The sequence below is a fragment of the Podarcis muralis genome, chromosome 12 (assembly GCF_964188315.1).
Source record: "Podarcis muralis chromosome 12, rPodMur119.hap1.1, whole genome shotgun sequence".
Classification (NCBI taxonomy): Eukaryota; Metazoa; Chordata; class Lepidosauria; order Squamata; family Lacertidae; genus Podarcis; species Podarcis muralis.
Genome location: NC_135666.1, coordinates 31,848,976 through 31,864,675, shown reverse-complemented (window position 1 = coordinate 31,864,675; position 15,700 = coordinate 31,848,976). Strand labels below are relative to the sequence as shown.

Below are 15,700 nucleotides of genomic sequence, written 5' to 3'. Positions count from 1 at the left end.
TACAGGAACAAATGCATTAACTCTGCCCCCTCCAGTCATCCCCCACACGTTCGTAGAATTGTAAACCTGGAGGAGTCCACGAGGGTCATCTACTCCACCCCCTGCAATGCAGGAATCTTTTGCCCAATGTGGGGCTCAAACCCACAGCCCTGAGATTATGAGTCTCATGCTCTACCAAGTGAGTTATCCCAGGGAGGGCAACAGTTCCTTGCTTAAGGCAATGAGCCTCCTTTCACTCTTGTGGGCTCTCTGATTTCCAGGATTTTACATCACATGGGGAACCTACATCAGAACATAAGAAGAGCTGTGCTGGATTAGCTCAACAGCCAACTGAGTCCAGCATCCCATGTCTCACAGTGGCCAACCAGATGCCTATGAGAAGTCCGCTAGCAGGACTAGAGTGCTACAGACTCTCCCCCACTTGTGATTCCCAGGTTATCTGAAGGTAGTCTTTCAAATAACCTGGTCTGGAACCATTTAGGGTTTTCTATATCAATACCAAGGGACACGGGTGGCGCTGTGGGTAAAAGCCTCAGCGCCTAGGGCTTGCCGATCGAAAGGTCGGCGGTTCGAATCCCCGCAGCGGGGTGCGCTCCCGTTGCTTGGTCCCAGCGCCTGCCAACCTAGCAGTTCGAAAGCACCTCCGGGTGCAAGTAGATAAATAGGGACCGCTTACTAGCGGGAAGGTAAACGGCGTTTCCGTGTGCAGCTCTGGCTCGCCAGAGCAGCGATGTCACACTGGCCACGTGACCCGGAAGTGTCTGCGGACAGCGCTGGCTCCCGGCCTATAGAGTGAGATGAGCGCACAACCCTAGAGTCTGGCAAGACTGGCCCGTACAAGCAGGGGTACCTTTACCTTTACCTATATCAATACCAGCATTTGGTTTTGGGCCCAGAAACAAACAAGCAGGCAATGCAACTGGTGCAGTTATAGGTGTATCGTGTTCCAAGCATCTGACTCCAACAAGCAGCTGGGCAGCTGCATTTTTACCAACTGGGAGTCTAGTCTGGGTGCAATCAGGACTTGAGAAATTGAGGCAAGGTCCATATTTTAAAAAGGGTTGCAGCTGGTGTGTTACCTGCACATCCAGAAATTGCACTGAGATCAAGACACAAGCTTGGGAGAACGACACCATCTAGAACAGGGGTTGGCAAGGTTTATCTTGCCTGGGCTGGATCAGTCCCGTGGAGATCCCTCCGTGGGCCAGATCATGTGCAGGCCCGTGTGCAGACACGATTTCTGGCTTCGTGGAAGTGGGTCCTCGCGCCGTGCTGCGCCAGTTTAGCACAGCACATGAGCGGGCAATTCGGTGCAGGGGCAGCTCATGGGCCGGTCAAATGACCTCCGTGGGCCACTTCCAGCCCATGGGCCTTAGGTTGCTGACCCCTGATCTAGAACCATTTGGAAATGGGCATTGATTTCCCAGCCCACACCCAAGGACCTTCATCTTATCTGGATTAAGTTTCGCTCATTTGCCTGTATCCATCCAAAAGCCACCTCTGGACACCTGGTTAAGATTTCTGGAAACTCCCTGGGATCAGTTAACAGAAACAAGAAGCAAAACTGAGTATCATCCACATAGGATCTGGCTAACTACCTGCTCCTTATATTTTCCTACAAAACAAACCATGGCACAGCTGTGGGGCATTTTATGACCCTTGGGGACCCTTCCAGCTCTTTGATACTGTGATTCTATGAAAGACCCAATGTGCTAAATGTATGCAGAATTAGTCTAACATTCTGTTACTACTGCCAGCAGTGATTTCTGTACAATGGGCATAATCCAGACAATTTTGTTTGTGTTCGGTCCAAGGTGTTTGGAATCAAGACTAACCACTAAGCCAAATCCTAAAAGCTGGACTCTTCTGATTTGTTGGGTTTTTCATAATTCTGCCTGTGTGCCTGGCATTGTCCACTTCCCCTATTTCTGCTGGAAATGTTGGTAATTTATTTCCTACCCTGGGATTATTTTATTTTGCTGCCTTCTCTTCATCTCCTTGTAGAAGCCTCTATCATCCCAGGGCTACCTTGAATAAGGAGGACCCTGCTTGTGGAGAGGCCTGTGAAAGAACAAGTGCCGGGCCTCTGCTTCTTATGCTTCACTGCCGCACACTGGTAGCATTCCGTGCATTCCAAACGTGAGAATGCTGGAGGAATGGCCAATCCCGTGTACGCCAGAGAGACCCACAGCGTACGGTCGACGGGGCTTACAGGCTGCGATCCCAACTTCACTTACCTAGCAGTAAGCGGCACGGCGCTGCTACTCTGGCAGTCTAAACTGAAAGCCCCGCCGACCTGAGTGGGGTCAGCGACCAGGCTCGGTTGCAGCTACTCGGGTTGCTGCTCCCCTCCCAGCTTTGGTGCTCCAGCTGTTGCATTTTTGTTTGTCTCCTTCTCCTTCTTCCAGGCGGAGCGGCCTGCAGGGAGAGGGCGCGCGAGGCTGTCCCGGGACCTGGGAAATTGCAGCAGCAGCGAGAAGATTGCAGCAGAGCCAGAGCGCACAAACTTCGCTCCCAGCGCGCTCGGCGGAGGGCGCCCAGCGGATCGGAGCCAAGCTCGCTCTCCAAGTAGGCTTGCTGAAGGGAGAAAGCGCCTTGTCCAGAGTGGGAGAAAGGAGAGAGCTATGCGCTCTCCAAGCCTGCCGGGGAACGTCCTCTCCCTTTGCGCAGCGCTGGTGGTGTGCTTCGAGGTAGCGCGCGGCCAGCAAGGTAAGGAGACAGGAGAGCAAGGGCGCGCGGTGGCTCTGGGCACGAAGAAAGAAAAGGGGAGCCTCTGGAGCATCTTTAGGCTCACGGAAAGGGGCGCGCTCACGGGTGTAATGCTGGCAAATGGAATGCCCTCTTCTGTAGTGGATCGTTCTTTAAAAACAAAACAAAAAACTCCGCAAAAGTTGTTCTGTTGGTTTTGTTTTCCTTCTGTGCCTGTTGAGCATCACTTTGCGCGCTCTGGTACCTTTTTAACGCTTTTTAACTCCCAAAGAAGCCTGTGAACTGTAGTTTATCCCTCACGGAGCTACAGTTCCGTACAGGGTTAACAAGCTACTGTTCCCAAGATTCTTTAGGAGTCAAAAATGTGGTTTGAATGGGCTTTAAAGATATGGTGTGCGCACAGCCTCAGGAATTCAATAACAGAATAGTGCTGTCCTTATTACTGCTACCAATAATTGCTAATAATTGGAAGGAAAGCCCCCCAGATAAATGAAATTCTTTGCATAACTAATAGCCATGATGTTGCCTCTTTAACTCCTCATTGCTTTCAAGAGAGATCAAACATTATTATTATTATTATGTATTTCCACTCTTGCTGTATAAATGTAGGGAGTCGGGGTACTGATTCTAGATGAATTAACAGAATATATACAGGAATGGGCTCCTTTGGGAGGAGGAGAGGGATAGAAATCAAATAATGATGGTGATCAGAAGTTAAGAGACAGGACTATAATACTTCTGCTGTGGTTCGTATGGGGAACCCTTTGTGGTTAGGATATCGCGTGAAATGTGAGAATCCAAGTAAGAAAGGCTTTTATATTATTTTTAATCGATTGTCTTGGCACTGATTATAAACTGATTTTAGTGCTGATAATGATTTTTTACACAAAGTGACAACCGAGTTGCTTTTTTATGATGTTATGGGCTTTAGTAGGAAACATTTATATAAATGTTGTTTGACAACTTGGCAGAAGTTAGCTATATTATACAAACCAAAGACAGATTGCATTGCTGATATGTTTTGACCTAAGCTTATCATGGTAACCGAGACTGTCTTATTAAGTTATCTTGTGCTTCCTTGTCTATTGATTACTTAAAGCAGTTGTCTTCTTGTTTAATACTGCATTTCAAGCTCTTCAATTCAGGATGGTTGTTTTTTGTCTCTGTGGTGAAATGAGCTGTGATATACTAGGCGCTTGCTCCAAAGACAAAAAAACAACAACCCCATGCTATATATTTGATTTCTGTCTTGATTAGTCTCTGGCAAATATCACACAATATTATCAGAATTCAACTGATTCACGAGCTTTGCATTTTTAAAAGGAGATTCAAACTCCTTTAGTTGCAAACATAGCTTCTTTGTGATAGACAGAAGGGACAGATTTGCTAAATGATTCATGTTCCAGAACTTCTTAGCTCCCTGCTAAATAGAGCCCAATAGACCTTTATTTAATATAAATATTAGTAGCAAAAGCAAGGCATCATTTTGTTCCGGGAAATAGTGACCTGGTTTGCATAACACAGTTTGGCTTAGTTTGTATTCCAGACTGAGGCTCATGGTTAAGCCTTCTCCTCACTAACCACAAGTTGTGCTCAAGAGTTGTTCTGGTATAGCCATAGTTTGGGTTGCCATATTTTGCAAACCAGATCAAGATTAGATGTAATGCTGTAGATCAGAGGTCACCAACCTGGTGCCCATGGCACCCCAGCAGGTTTCCAATGGTGCTCCTGGCAGGTACCCTAGACTTCAGCTTTTGTTTTAGAAAGAAGTAAGTCTCTAACGCAGGTGGCGCTGTGAGCTAAAGCCTCAGCACCTAGGACTTGCCGATCGAAAGGTCGGCGGTTCGAATCCCTGCGGCGGGGTGCGCTCCTGTCGTTCGGTCCCAGCGCCTGCCAACCTAGCAGTTCGAAAGCACCTTCGGGTGCAAGTAGATAAATAGGGACCGCTTACTAGCGGGAAGGTAAACGGTGTTCCGTGTGCTGCGCTGGCTCGCCAGATGCAGCTTGTCACGCTGCCCACGTGACCCGGAAGTGTCTGCGGACAGCACTGGCTCCCGGCCTATAGAGTGAGATGAGCGCACAACCCTAGAGTCTGGCAAGACTGGCCCGTATGGGCAGGGGTACCTTTACCTTTACCTTTTTAAGTCTCTAATCCTCCTAGAAAGGAAGTTATGGGGCAAAATGTGCAGGCACTTTTAAGCAAATTCTGTGAAATTACAGTGGTGTGGCAACCTTGGCTTGAAATGCTCCCTGTTGTTATTAGACAGCATCAGTTTGTATAACCTCCATAATCAGGACATAGCTAACTTTCTGTCATAAGCATAATGAGGATTGGAGGGGTTGTCTACCTAATTTAGTGTTATGCTATGCTCCAGGCAGCCATTTTGTGTTAAACCACTAGCACACCCTCCATGGCAGCCATTTTATGACTGGCAACACCCGCTGCAGATGAATGTATAAGAATGCTAATGTCTCCAATTTTTCTACAGCTCTGGAATGTCATGCAGGTGGTCATCAGATCCTTCAGAGTCCATACCGAAGTGTTGATTTTGATTCATCACGGCTTCAGCAATCAGCCATCCAGGACTTAATATGTGATCATTCATTGCCATCAGGGTGGTACCGCTTCCTGATTTTCGATAAGCAGGCTGAAATGCCAACCAAGTGTGTGGAGGTATGGATGCTCTCCTTTTAATCTATAATTGTATAATATGGCAGACTCATATATATATATATATATATATATATATATATATATATATATATGCTTTCGTAGATTTTCACGGGTACAGGAATGCAGGTTTTGGTGTCCTCGGGTATCTTCCCGTGTAAAAGTTGGGGTGTCTAGGCGACGTTTCGACGAGGTCTCACTCGTCATCTTCAGGCTGGTGCTTTCGGCTTCTTGTTACTGGAACAGAGCAGGATCTCAGTGTTTGAGTTCCTATAAATACTGTTGAGGAGGTATAGCCTCCAATGTTCTGGGCAGAGAGGAAGTTCCCAGGCTAGTGTGCCTTTTCTTCTTTTGTTCCTTAATTGCTTGAGGGATATCTTGAGTGATTTCTTGAGTGATATCCTGAGTACCACTTAGGTGGGTCATTAGGTGTGGATTAGTTGTTAAAGCCTTTGTGTCTTGACCTCTTGAACTTTGTGAAGAGTTTTTCTGAGAAGATGGGTGTACTACATTTAGTTGTGCTCTGGCTTGGCTTCGTGTATAGGGGCGAGCTGTGGTTTTGTGGCCTGTGCCAGCCAGATCTGTGTAGGGATTGCAGGGGGGTGCAGCATCCGGAGGTGCCACCATGGTTTGGCTACTGGATGGTGTCTGTAATTTATCTGTGGAGAGGGTCTGGGTTTGGGTCTGGTGTGGTTGATTGGTGATGGCGTTCTGTGTGCCTCTGGATCTGGTGTCAGTTTTTGTGGGGAGGGCTAATTTCCAGATGTCTGGCAAGCGGGATGTGTCGTCACGCTTGTTCATGTTGTGAGGGTGTTTCTCTATCTCGATGGCTTCCATGATTATTCTCTTGTGGTGATGTTCCATGTTAGAGAGCAATTTGGAATCTGCAAAATTAATTTCGTGTCCTGTTTCTTTCATGTGTTGGAAGAGAGAGGAAGTTTTTTCTTCTTTTTTGACGGCATTCTTGTGTTCTGCGATACGTGCATTTATTCGTCTGTTTGTTTGTCCAATGTACGTGGCTGGGCAGACTTTGCAGGGTATTTCATATATCAAGGGCACTACAGATAAAATTAGCAAAATCCTCCATAAACACAATATCAAAACAGCCTTTTGCGCCAACCAAAAAATAGCCAATATCCTCAGAAACCCCAAGGATAAAATCCAGTTGGAAAACCAAGGGGTCTATGAAATACCCTGCAAAGTCTGCCCAGCCACGTACATTGGACAAACAAACAGACGAATAAATGCACGTATCGCAGAACACAAGAATGCCGTCAAAAAAGAAGAAAAAACTTCCTCTCTCTTCCAACACATGAAAGAAACAGGACACGAAATTAATTTTGCAGATTCCAAATTGCTCTCTAACATGGAACATCACCACAAGAGAATAATCATGGAAGCCATCGAGATAGAGAAACACCCTCACAACATGAACAAGCGTGACGACACATCCCGCTTGCCAGACATCTGGAAATTAGCCCTCCCCACAAAAACTGACACCAGATCCAGAGGCACACAGAACGCCATCACCAATCAACCACACCAGACCCAAACCCAGACCCTCTCCACAGATAAATTACAGACACCATCCAGTAGCCAAACCATGGTGGCACCTCCGGATGCTGCACCCCCCTGCAATCCCTACACAGATCTGGCTGGCACAGGCCACAAAACCACAGCTCGCCCCTATACACGAAGCCAAGCCAGAGCACAACTAAATGTAGTACACCCATCTTCTCAGAAAAACTCTTCACAAAGTTCAAGAGGTCAAGACACAAAGGCTTTAGCAACTAATCCACACCTAATGACCCACCTAAGTGGTACTCAGGATATCACTCAAGAAATCACTCAAGATATCCCTCAAGCAATTAAGGAACAAAAGAAGAAAAGGCACACTAGCCTGGGAACTTCCTCTCTGCCCAGAACATTGGAGGCTATACCTCCTCAACAGTATTTATAGGAACTCAAACACTGAGATCCTGCTCTGTTCCAGTAACAAGAAGCCGAAAGCACCAGCCTGAAGATGACGAGTGAGACCTCGTCGAAACGTCGCCTAGACACCCCAACTTTTACACGGGAAGATACCCGAGGACACCAAAACCTGCATATATATATATATATATATATATATATATATATATATATTGCTCATCTTCTATACATGCAAATCTGAGCTATTATGCTTGGCTTTATAGTGCAAGGGTCCTTCTGGTCCACCACAAGGCTGCAAAGTCCACAGCTGCATCCTAAAACCTCCCTGAATATTCTTCTTCTAGAGTAGTGATAGAGAATTGTTTGGTCTGAGGTGGGCAAGATTTTAGTAGGCAGCATCAAAAAAATATCTGTTCTTGTTCTAAAACAAGTTTACTTTCCCCACATTATTGACACTGAGTGAATGCAGATGATCAACCTACGAAAGACATCTTCTAGCTCTCTATCATCTGTGCCACAATCAACTTGTATAGTGCAAGGTGGAGGCACAATAATCTGACCAGGATGGTAAAAGGCAGCTCCCTATGTTCCTTTATCACTAAAGTAAGGCTGGAATATCTGTGGCTCTCTAGATAGTGTTGGGCTCCCATCAGCCCCAACCAGTTTGGCCAACAGTCAGGCATGAGGAGGTTGTGGTTCAGCAGCCTCTGCAGCACCACAGGTTCCCCACCCTGTATTATGAGATAGCTGCTGCTATAGACCTACTCAGTTTGTATAGTCTAAGTGTTGCGTAGTCTGAGGCTGCCCACCAGCATGTATTTGTTGCCTGCCAAGTGCTTTGTCAACCTCATTATTTTTATGGCGCTCAACAGGTTGGGAATGGGTTGCCCATGGTGTCCCTTATTTCTCAAAAGGCTGTTTTGCATGTTATGCTAACCATGATTTTGCACCAGCATCAAGCTCCAAGAGAGGAGATTGCAACCCCTTTGCTCTTTGGTTTTGCTTCTGTTCTGTTCTGTGCTGAGCTAAGCCATAGTTTGACTTAGTTCTTCATCTGAATCTGCTTCTTGGTCTCCCTGTTGAACCATGAACTGTAAACCATAGAGCAAATCTTGGTTACAGCTCATGGTTACTCTGGAGAGAGCTAAACCATGAGCCCAGGATCAGACAGTCTGCTAAGCCAAGCCAAACCATGGCTTGGTTCAGCCCAACAAAACAACCAAGGAGGAGTGAAGTGGCCGCAATCTCCTCTTTGGCTTGGCTTATTAGTGTGTGTGTGTGTGTGTGTGTGTGTGTGTGCATGCGTTTCTTATCTTGGCTGGTGGAAACATTCTGTTGATCAACTGTTTTCTTCTTCTGTTTTGGTGCTAAAAGATGAATCACTGTGGGACACAGGCCCCTGTTTGGTTGTCTTTGAGAGAGTCCGAGTCCTTGCCTCAGCCTGGTGAGATCAAACACTTAACAGCCTGTGCAACTTGGCAGTTTTTCTTCAGCACCACAGAGGACTGCTGCCTTTTCCGAATTCCTGTGAGTGTGAGGAACTGTGGAGATTTCTTTGTATACTTACTCCAGCCCACCCAGGGGTGCATGGGATATTGTGCAGAAGGTGAGGAAGCACATGCTGCCTGCTACATCCCAAAACATGTATATGTTTTCTTTTCCCAAATGTGTCTCAAACCATTTGGTCTCTTGTTACGTTTTTATAGTCCTTCTACATCTATGGAAGGGACGTGGGTGGCGCTGTGGGTTAAACCACTGAGCCTAGGGCTTGCTGATCAGAAGGTCGGCAGTTTGAATCCCCACGACGGGGTGAGCTCCCATTGCTCGGTCCCTGCTCCTGTCAACCTAGCAGTTCGAAAGCACACAGTGCAAGTAGATAAATAGGTATCACTCTGGTGGGAAGGTAAATGGTGTTTCCGTGTGCTGCTCTGGTTCGCCAGAAGCGGCTTAGTCATGCTGGCCACATGACCCAGAAGCTGTATGCTGGCTCCCTCGGCCAGTAAAGCGAGATGAGCGCCGCAACCCCAGAGTCATCCGCAACTGGACCTAACAGACAGGGGTCCCTTTACCTTTACCTTTTACATCTATACAGAATATTAGGCCTTGTCTACTCATGAAAGACTTCTGAAGTGTTATAGAGAGGACTGCATCACCTCAGACTGCAGCTGGGGAATATTGTTTTCAAATGTTTCCTTTCTAGAAAGCTGCTCTCAGTGTGTCCTCTCTCAAAAGTGATCCAAACAATCAGCGATCACCTATCATGAGCCAAACTCTTGACGTGCCATTGTGCTTTATTCTTATAAGTTATTACATAAAATGTCTCTAATAATAAATCATATGTACCTCATAAGCTCAGACAAGGCTGGAGCCCCATCTACAAGAATTATTTGAGTTAGATTGCAAGCTATAAATGGCATCGGCCCGGTATACCTGAAGGAGCGTCTCCACCCCCATTGTTCAGCCCGGACACTGAGGTCCAGCGCCAAGGGCCTTCTGGCAGTTCCCTCACTGCGAGAAGTGAAGCCACAGGGAACCAGGCAGATGGCCTTCTCGGTAGTGCCGCCCTCCCTGTGGAACGCCCACCCATCAGATGTCAAGGAAATAAACAACTATCTGACTTTTAGAAGACATCTGAAGGCAGCCCTGTTTAGGGAAGTTTTTAATGTTTGATGTTTGATTGCTTTATTATTATTATTATTAATAATAATAATAATAATAATAATATACTGTTGGGAGCCACCCAGAGTGGCTGGGGAATAAATAATAAATTATGTTGGTAATGATGATGATGATGATCCTAAAAACTGTGGGAAAGGCAAAATCAAAGGCAGATATATATACTGCAGTTTCCAAAATCCTGCCAACCTCTCACCAGCAGGACAGAAGTAACGGCAAAGCTAGGCATGAGCACCTCTGTCTCCATTTCCAGGTGTTCTTATTGTTGTTATTTTGTAGTTAATGATTTCCCTCCCATTGGAAACTGTGAAAGGGAGGTTCCCTATGCTAGCTTCTGTGGTTTGGAGGTGTGTGGAGGGACTGGGTAGTCTATAGATCCTTTGGATCCAAACTTCCACTAACCCACCTCCAATCCACTAATCTGCACACCCTTCCGGTAGGGCAAGAGCTATGGAGGTTTTCACAGTGGCAGGAAGGAGGCATCTCATGTTGAAGCTTCGGCTTGTGATTCTCCCTTTCTCTTCTTAATAGAAGGAGATTTGATGCTTCTTCTGGCCCCTGGAACACCCTCCCATTAAAGAATAAATGAGCAATTGACATGCTAAGTTGCGTTATTTTTCAAAAACTTGATGAGTAGTTGGAGCAAAATTCCATTTGCATCTGAAAATTGGCCTTGGAACAAAAAAAGGATCTCTTAGTAAAAGTCACTTTACTTGCAGTAAAAGAGGGTTTTAAATTCGTACTGTCGAGTGTTTTAATTAAAAGACATGAAATAAACTTTTTACTATCAGGAAGAGGAACTGTTACTTACCCTGAGTAGGCCACCATAATAATGTTTTCTTTATTACTTTTATGTGCCAAAAGAAATTATCATAATTTAATGGATTTCTTTATTATGCCAGCAAAAAGCCGATAGTGAAAGGCATAAACACTCTTCATCATCCTATGCAACTTATTTACTGAAAATGCGAAATGTGTATAGTATAATACACCATTTGTTTTTATGGCGGAGAACAATTTAAATATTGAAAACGTTTTCATTGCTACATTAAACTAAAAGCCAACTTGTTTTCTTAAACTGAAAGTAATGAGCTGTCTTTAAAAAAGCGAAATACATTTGGTTTTAAAAAAGCTTAGCACTGTTTAGTGAAATTGCAGCGTGCTGAAAAGTTTTTTAAACAGTTCACTCAGCTTGAATAGTTTATAATAAAAACTGAACTTTTAATTATAAGCATTCTCAGGGTGAACTTAGATGTCAACATTTAACAATACCAGGGACTTACTGACTGCGGGTGAACAATCTTCCCACTCTATAACTCAGTCCTGGGTGGTGTTTAATATTTGAAGACGAAATAAACCAGGCCAGAGCTTCCCAGAGGTGTAACTTTCAAACAGGAGTAGGTATAGAAGGGTTTGCCCACCCTTCTGGGGCCTATGGGCACATTTGAAAACCAGAGCAACTGTTGTGGTTCCACACACAGCAAGACTCCCCCCAGCCCAGTTGTAGCCTCCCCTGCATTGACCCCACACTGCAAAAATAGAGGGCTTAACAACAACAACAACAACAACAACAACAACAACAACAATTTATTATTTATACCCCGCCCATCTGGCTGAGTTTCCCCAGCCACTCTGGGCGGCTTCCAATCAAGTGTTAAAAACAATACAGCATTAAATGTTAAAAACTCCCCTAAACAGGGCTTCTTTCAGCTGAGGGAGGGTCAGAGGGGACAGAATCCTGTGGGCACAAAGGAAGGCCTCTGAGGGCACATGTACACCCTCCGGCTCCCATTACCCCCAGGCAGCATGGCAAACTGCAAGGGATGATGGGAATTGTAGTGCAACAAACAACTGGAGGGCCACAGTCCCCCAATCCCTGATCCAAATGCTTATTTGCTGGAGCAAAAGCCAAAAAAGTATTGTGCTCTGAAGGAGAGCTTTTGATACCAGGTGCTAGCTTTCATCACCTGCTTTGAAAGGATGTCACAGGACCCTTATTTTTGCTGTGAGAAACTGGCATGGCCAGCACTCTGGAATTTGCCACAGCTGTCAATCCATATCCTCCAACATTTCTCCTATGAAAATAGGGACGTCCCATTCCATAATGATAATTTTACTGTTTATACCTCACACACCTTACTGGGTTGCCACAGCCACTCCGGGCAGCTTCCAATACATATATAAAAACATAATAAAACATTAAACATTAAAAAGACTTACCTATACAGGATTGCCTTCAGACGGCTCGGGGGTTGAATAACTCTATACCCTCCAACATTTCTCCAATGAAAATAGGGGAATCCTAAGGAAAAGCGGGACATTCCAGGATCAAATCAGAAACCAGGGCGGCTTCTCTCAATCAGAGACGTCCCTGTAAAAATAGGGACACTTGCAGGGTCTGTTAATCTAGGCTCAAAAATCTAGGCCATTAATTTTCTAATTTATCTTTAATAAAATACAAGGCAAAAATGCTCAGAGTTCCTGTTTAACAGTCACCTGATGCAATTATATGTAAGGAATTTATCTCTAGTTACTTCAGGTGCTGAACTGCAGGCCTGCCAGACTGGGGAGAGAGAAACCACATGCAGTGGTAAGTTGTTTTCTACAGATTTTGTCAATATATTATTTTGACCCAGGGATTCTGTGTATTTTCTGTCTTAACTTTGATTTTATTTAACATTTATTTGTTTTGTTTATACATACCACCCTTTGTCAGAAGATCACAGGACGGTTTACAACACAAATATCTTAACAGGATATCTGTGCAACATTAAAATCAGAACAATTATACAAATGTAGTTACATTCAGGAATACAAAATGCAATACAAATTCTCGCAACTGCATAAAAAGAGGAGAAAATCAGCAACGTGGTATCTAAAATACAAATACAGCACACAAATTGAGACTCTTCTCTCAAAGGTAGCTCTCAGTCCTGGCCACACACAGAAAATGACAGACCTGCTGAGCAGTCACCTGGGAGCTTTCATCTCTTCTTGCAGCCTCTCAAGATCTTCACTTCCTTGCCTCTCACTTTGGGTCCTTCTACCAACTATCTGCCGCTTCCTTGTGGGTGCAGCCATTAGCTCCCAATGGTGGCCCACTGGCCCAGAGTGGGAGACACCAGAAGGGTAGTTGCCTGTGATGTCTCCCACATGAGGTGACTCCCATTGACATACTTGGCTTTTCTTTCCCTGTCCTGTAACCACTCTCAAGTTTGGGCAATGATAAAGTCTTTCTGTCTAAAAGACTGGAAAATGCCTGTTGTTGACCAGTTTGGGGTGGGGGTGGGGTGGGGAAATAAAATACAACAGCTAAAAAGTAACAAGGAATCTATGGAGTATTATCTGTCAATTTCTTTCTTTCCCCATGTTTGAAGTTATTTGTGCCCGTTGTATAAAAATCACCCTACGGCGGCCATTTTGTGACTTCACACCAGCATTAATTTCGAACTCTTTATAGCTCAAAGTAATAAACATAATCAATAAACAGTTTGGTTTTCATTATGTTGCATGTGTCGTGATGATCTGCTCCTAGGTTCAATGGATATTGTGTGTTAATTGTGTGTTGATTTTTCTGTTCCCAACAGCCACCCTTTTCCCACACACTCTCACACCACATGCTATGCTATACCACCATACCTGTTTGACTCTGATTATATCAAGACTAAATTTAAATGTTGGCCATTGTGAGAAGAGGATGCAGGACTAGATAGGCCTTTGGTTGGATCCAGGAGGGCTCCTGTTATGTTCTTGTTTAAAATAGTTAGCAGGAAATCACATTCTTTTGCTTGCTGCTTGTTTCTGGAAGTCTTCTCTCTGCTTTACATTTTTTAAATGGCATTAACCCACCTCTCCACTTGTTTTTGTTGTTAGAGAAATTACCTACTTCACAGTTGCCACTTCCTTTACCACCCCCTCCAAGCACACCTGAAATAGTGGCGGTCTTACTTGAAGGAAGCATTTTCTTAAGGTGCTCCTTTGATGTTCCTACCACAAACACCTCTGTGGGCTTTCTTGTGGCTTGGTCCAGACTGTCGCCTGAAAGCATCAAAGAAGAACTGAAGCAAGAGACAACAGTCCAGGCATTCTCACTCTTAGAACTGGATGGGGTAAACCTCAGACTAGGAGACAGGGTATGTTTAAGTTCTGTATTATTGTTTTATGTTTCTTCTAAGAGGTAATGCTCCTCAGTGCTCTTCTAATTACAAGTCCAAAAAGTTAATCCATGTTAAGCAAGGAGTCGCACCAAATGATAAATGCTGAGTTCCAAAACTCCTTATTTGTGATTCCCTTAGAAGCAGCACCCTTAACTCCCAGGTTGTGGTTTGTGTATCTGTTATTCTAAGAATCCAGCAAGCTCACCGGATGAGATTTTAGGGTTGGGATGGAGACGGTTATATTTGCATCTGTCTAAACACGTGGTTTTGTTAAAATTACCCCCTCATAATTGTCACAAGCAAGCAAAATTTTACCAGGTACAGAGCAAACAAATAACATGTATCTCAGTGCAGTTCCATAAAAACTGTATCGTAATATGGAAAACCAGTATACACATTTTTAAAAGTGAACTGAAAACTGATCTAGAGCATCTTGCTGTTCCCTCTGAGAGTGCCTACAACCTAAGAGGCAGTGTTGCATAGTGGCTAGACTTTGACCAGGGAGACCCAGGTTTAAATCTCCATTTGGCCAGAAAGCTTGCAGCAGGGGTGGTGAAGACTTCACCCTGAGGGCCATGTTCCCTTTTGGCCAGGCTCCTGGGAGCCGCATGCCAGTGGTGGGTGTGGATAGAGGCAAAATAGGCAGTGCCAGAATCAAAATTGGCAAAGGAACAGGATCTAAACATAAATTAATTAATTAAAGTAGTTATATCCCATTTTTAAGGACCTAACACTCTCAAGGTGGGTCATTCTATATCAAGTGATCCAACTTTTTTACTTCATGTCATCCAGTTTTCTTAATATTTTGTACACTTGTTAAATGATCGAAGTTCTGAAGGGATTGGTGTTTTTAGTTTCGATGTATCTCAATCCTGGGCTGAGCTTTAAAGGTTTTTGTGTAGTCTGGCAAGGCCAAAATTATCATCTTTTTTTTGAAATTTCAAACCCTCATAACTCAAAAACGGGATGAGATTAAAAATTAAAATTTTAGATTTAAACTTAGTTTTGATCATTCAATGATTGTACAAAATATTAAGATAATTGGATGACATGAGGTAAAAAAGTTGGATCACTTGATATATGGAATGACCCCAGTGGCATACAACTGAAGGAGATCCAATTGAGATACATAAGAGTGTTAAAAGCAACAACACAGAAATAGCGAAGCACCAATTCTCAGGAATTGCCTTTTAACCATTCTGTGATCTTCTGCATTGTCTGTATTCCTTGCATTTCATTGCCTTCTGATCTCACTGCTTCTGCCTGTCCTACCCCTCTTGATTTTGTATATATTTCTGCAACAGAGGATGACACATGTCTCTGACGAAGTGGACTCTAACCCTTGAAAGCTAAGTTAGTTTGTCTTTAAGGTGCCACAAGGCTCTTTGCCATTCTTGCTTTAATATAGTGTTGTCCCTTCTCTTGTCCTTTACATAGATTTACTGCAGCAGTTCCACCTTTTTCTTAGAGAAACCAGAAATGCAGAGTTCACTCATCGAGAGCATGGAATTTTTTGCAGGAATTAAGGTACGCTGAAAAGAAAACAGTGCATTGT

General features: G+C 44.3%; 2 protein-coding genes across 6 annotated transcripts in view; one reads left to right on the top strand and one right to left on the bottom strand.

The window, feature by feature from the left end:
• The window catches only part of C12H7orf78 (chromosome 12 C7orf78 homolog), a 53,029-nt gene extending 38,995 nt beyond the window's left edge, over window positions 1–14,034 (bottom strand). For 2 of the 3 annotated variants that reach the window (XM_028751614.2, XM_077936980.1), the window contains exons 1-2: window positions 13,937–14,034; window positions 12,209–12,290 (exon numbers count right to left, since the gene is read on the bottom strand). The gene's annotated coding sequence lies outside the window, so the exon portion shown is untranslated. Of the gene's footprint in view, window positions 1–2,237; window positions 2,346–12,208; window positions 12,291–13,936 lie in introns of those variants that run through there. The other variant, XM_028751611.2, reaches the window with a different exon arrangement.
• VWDE (von Willebrand factor D and EGF domains) overlaps window positions 2,449–15,700 on the top strand; it is a 48,092-nt gene continuing 34,840 nt past the window's right edge. The window contains exons 1-6 of one of the 3 annotated variants that reach the window (XM_028751608.2): window positions 2,449–2,709; window positions 5,199–5,383; window positions 8,687–8,918; window positions 12,519–12,578; window positions 13,862–14,121; window positions 15,583–15,672. In XM_028751608.2, the coding sequence (XP_028607441.2) occupies window positions 2,625–2,709; window positions 5,199–5,383; window positions 8,687–8,918; window positions 12,519–12,578; window positions 13,862–14,121; window positions 15,583–15,672 (912 nt within the window). In that variant the 5' untranslated portion in view covers window positions 2,449–2,624. The remainder of the gene's footprint in view (window positions 2,710–5,198; window positions 5,384–8,686; window positions 8,919–12,518; window positions 12,579–13,861; window positions 14,122–15,582; window positions 15,673–15,700) is intronic. The other 2 variants (XM_028751610.2, XM_028751609.2) reach the window with 2 other exon arrangements.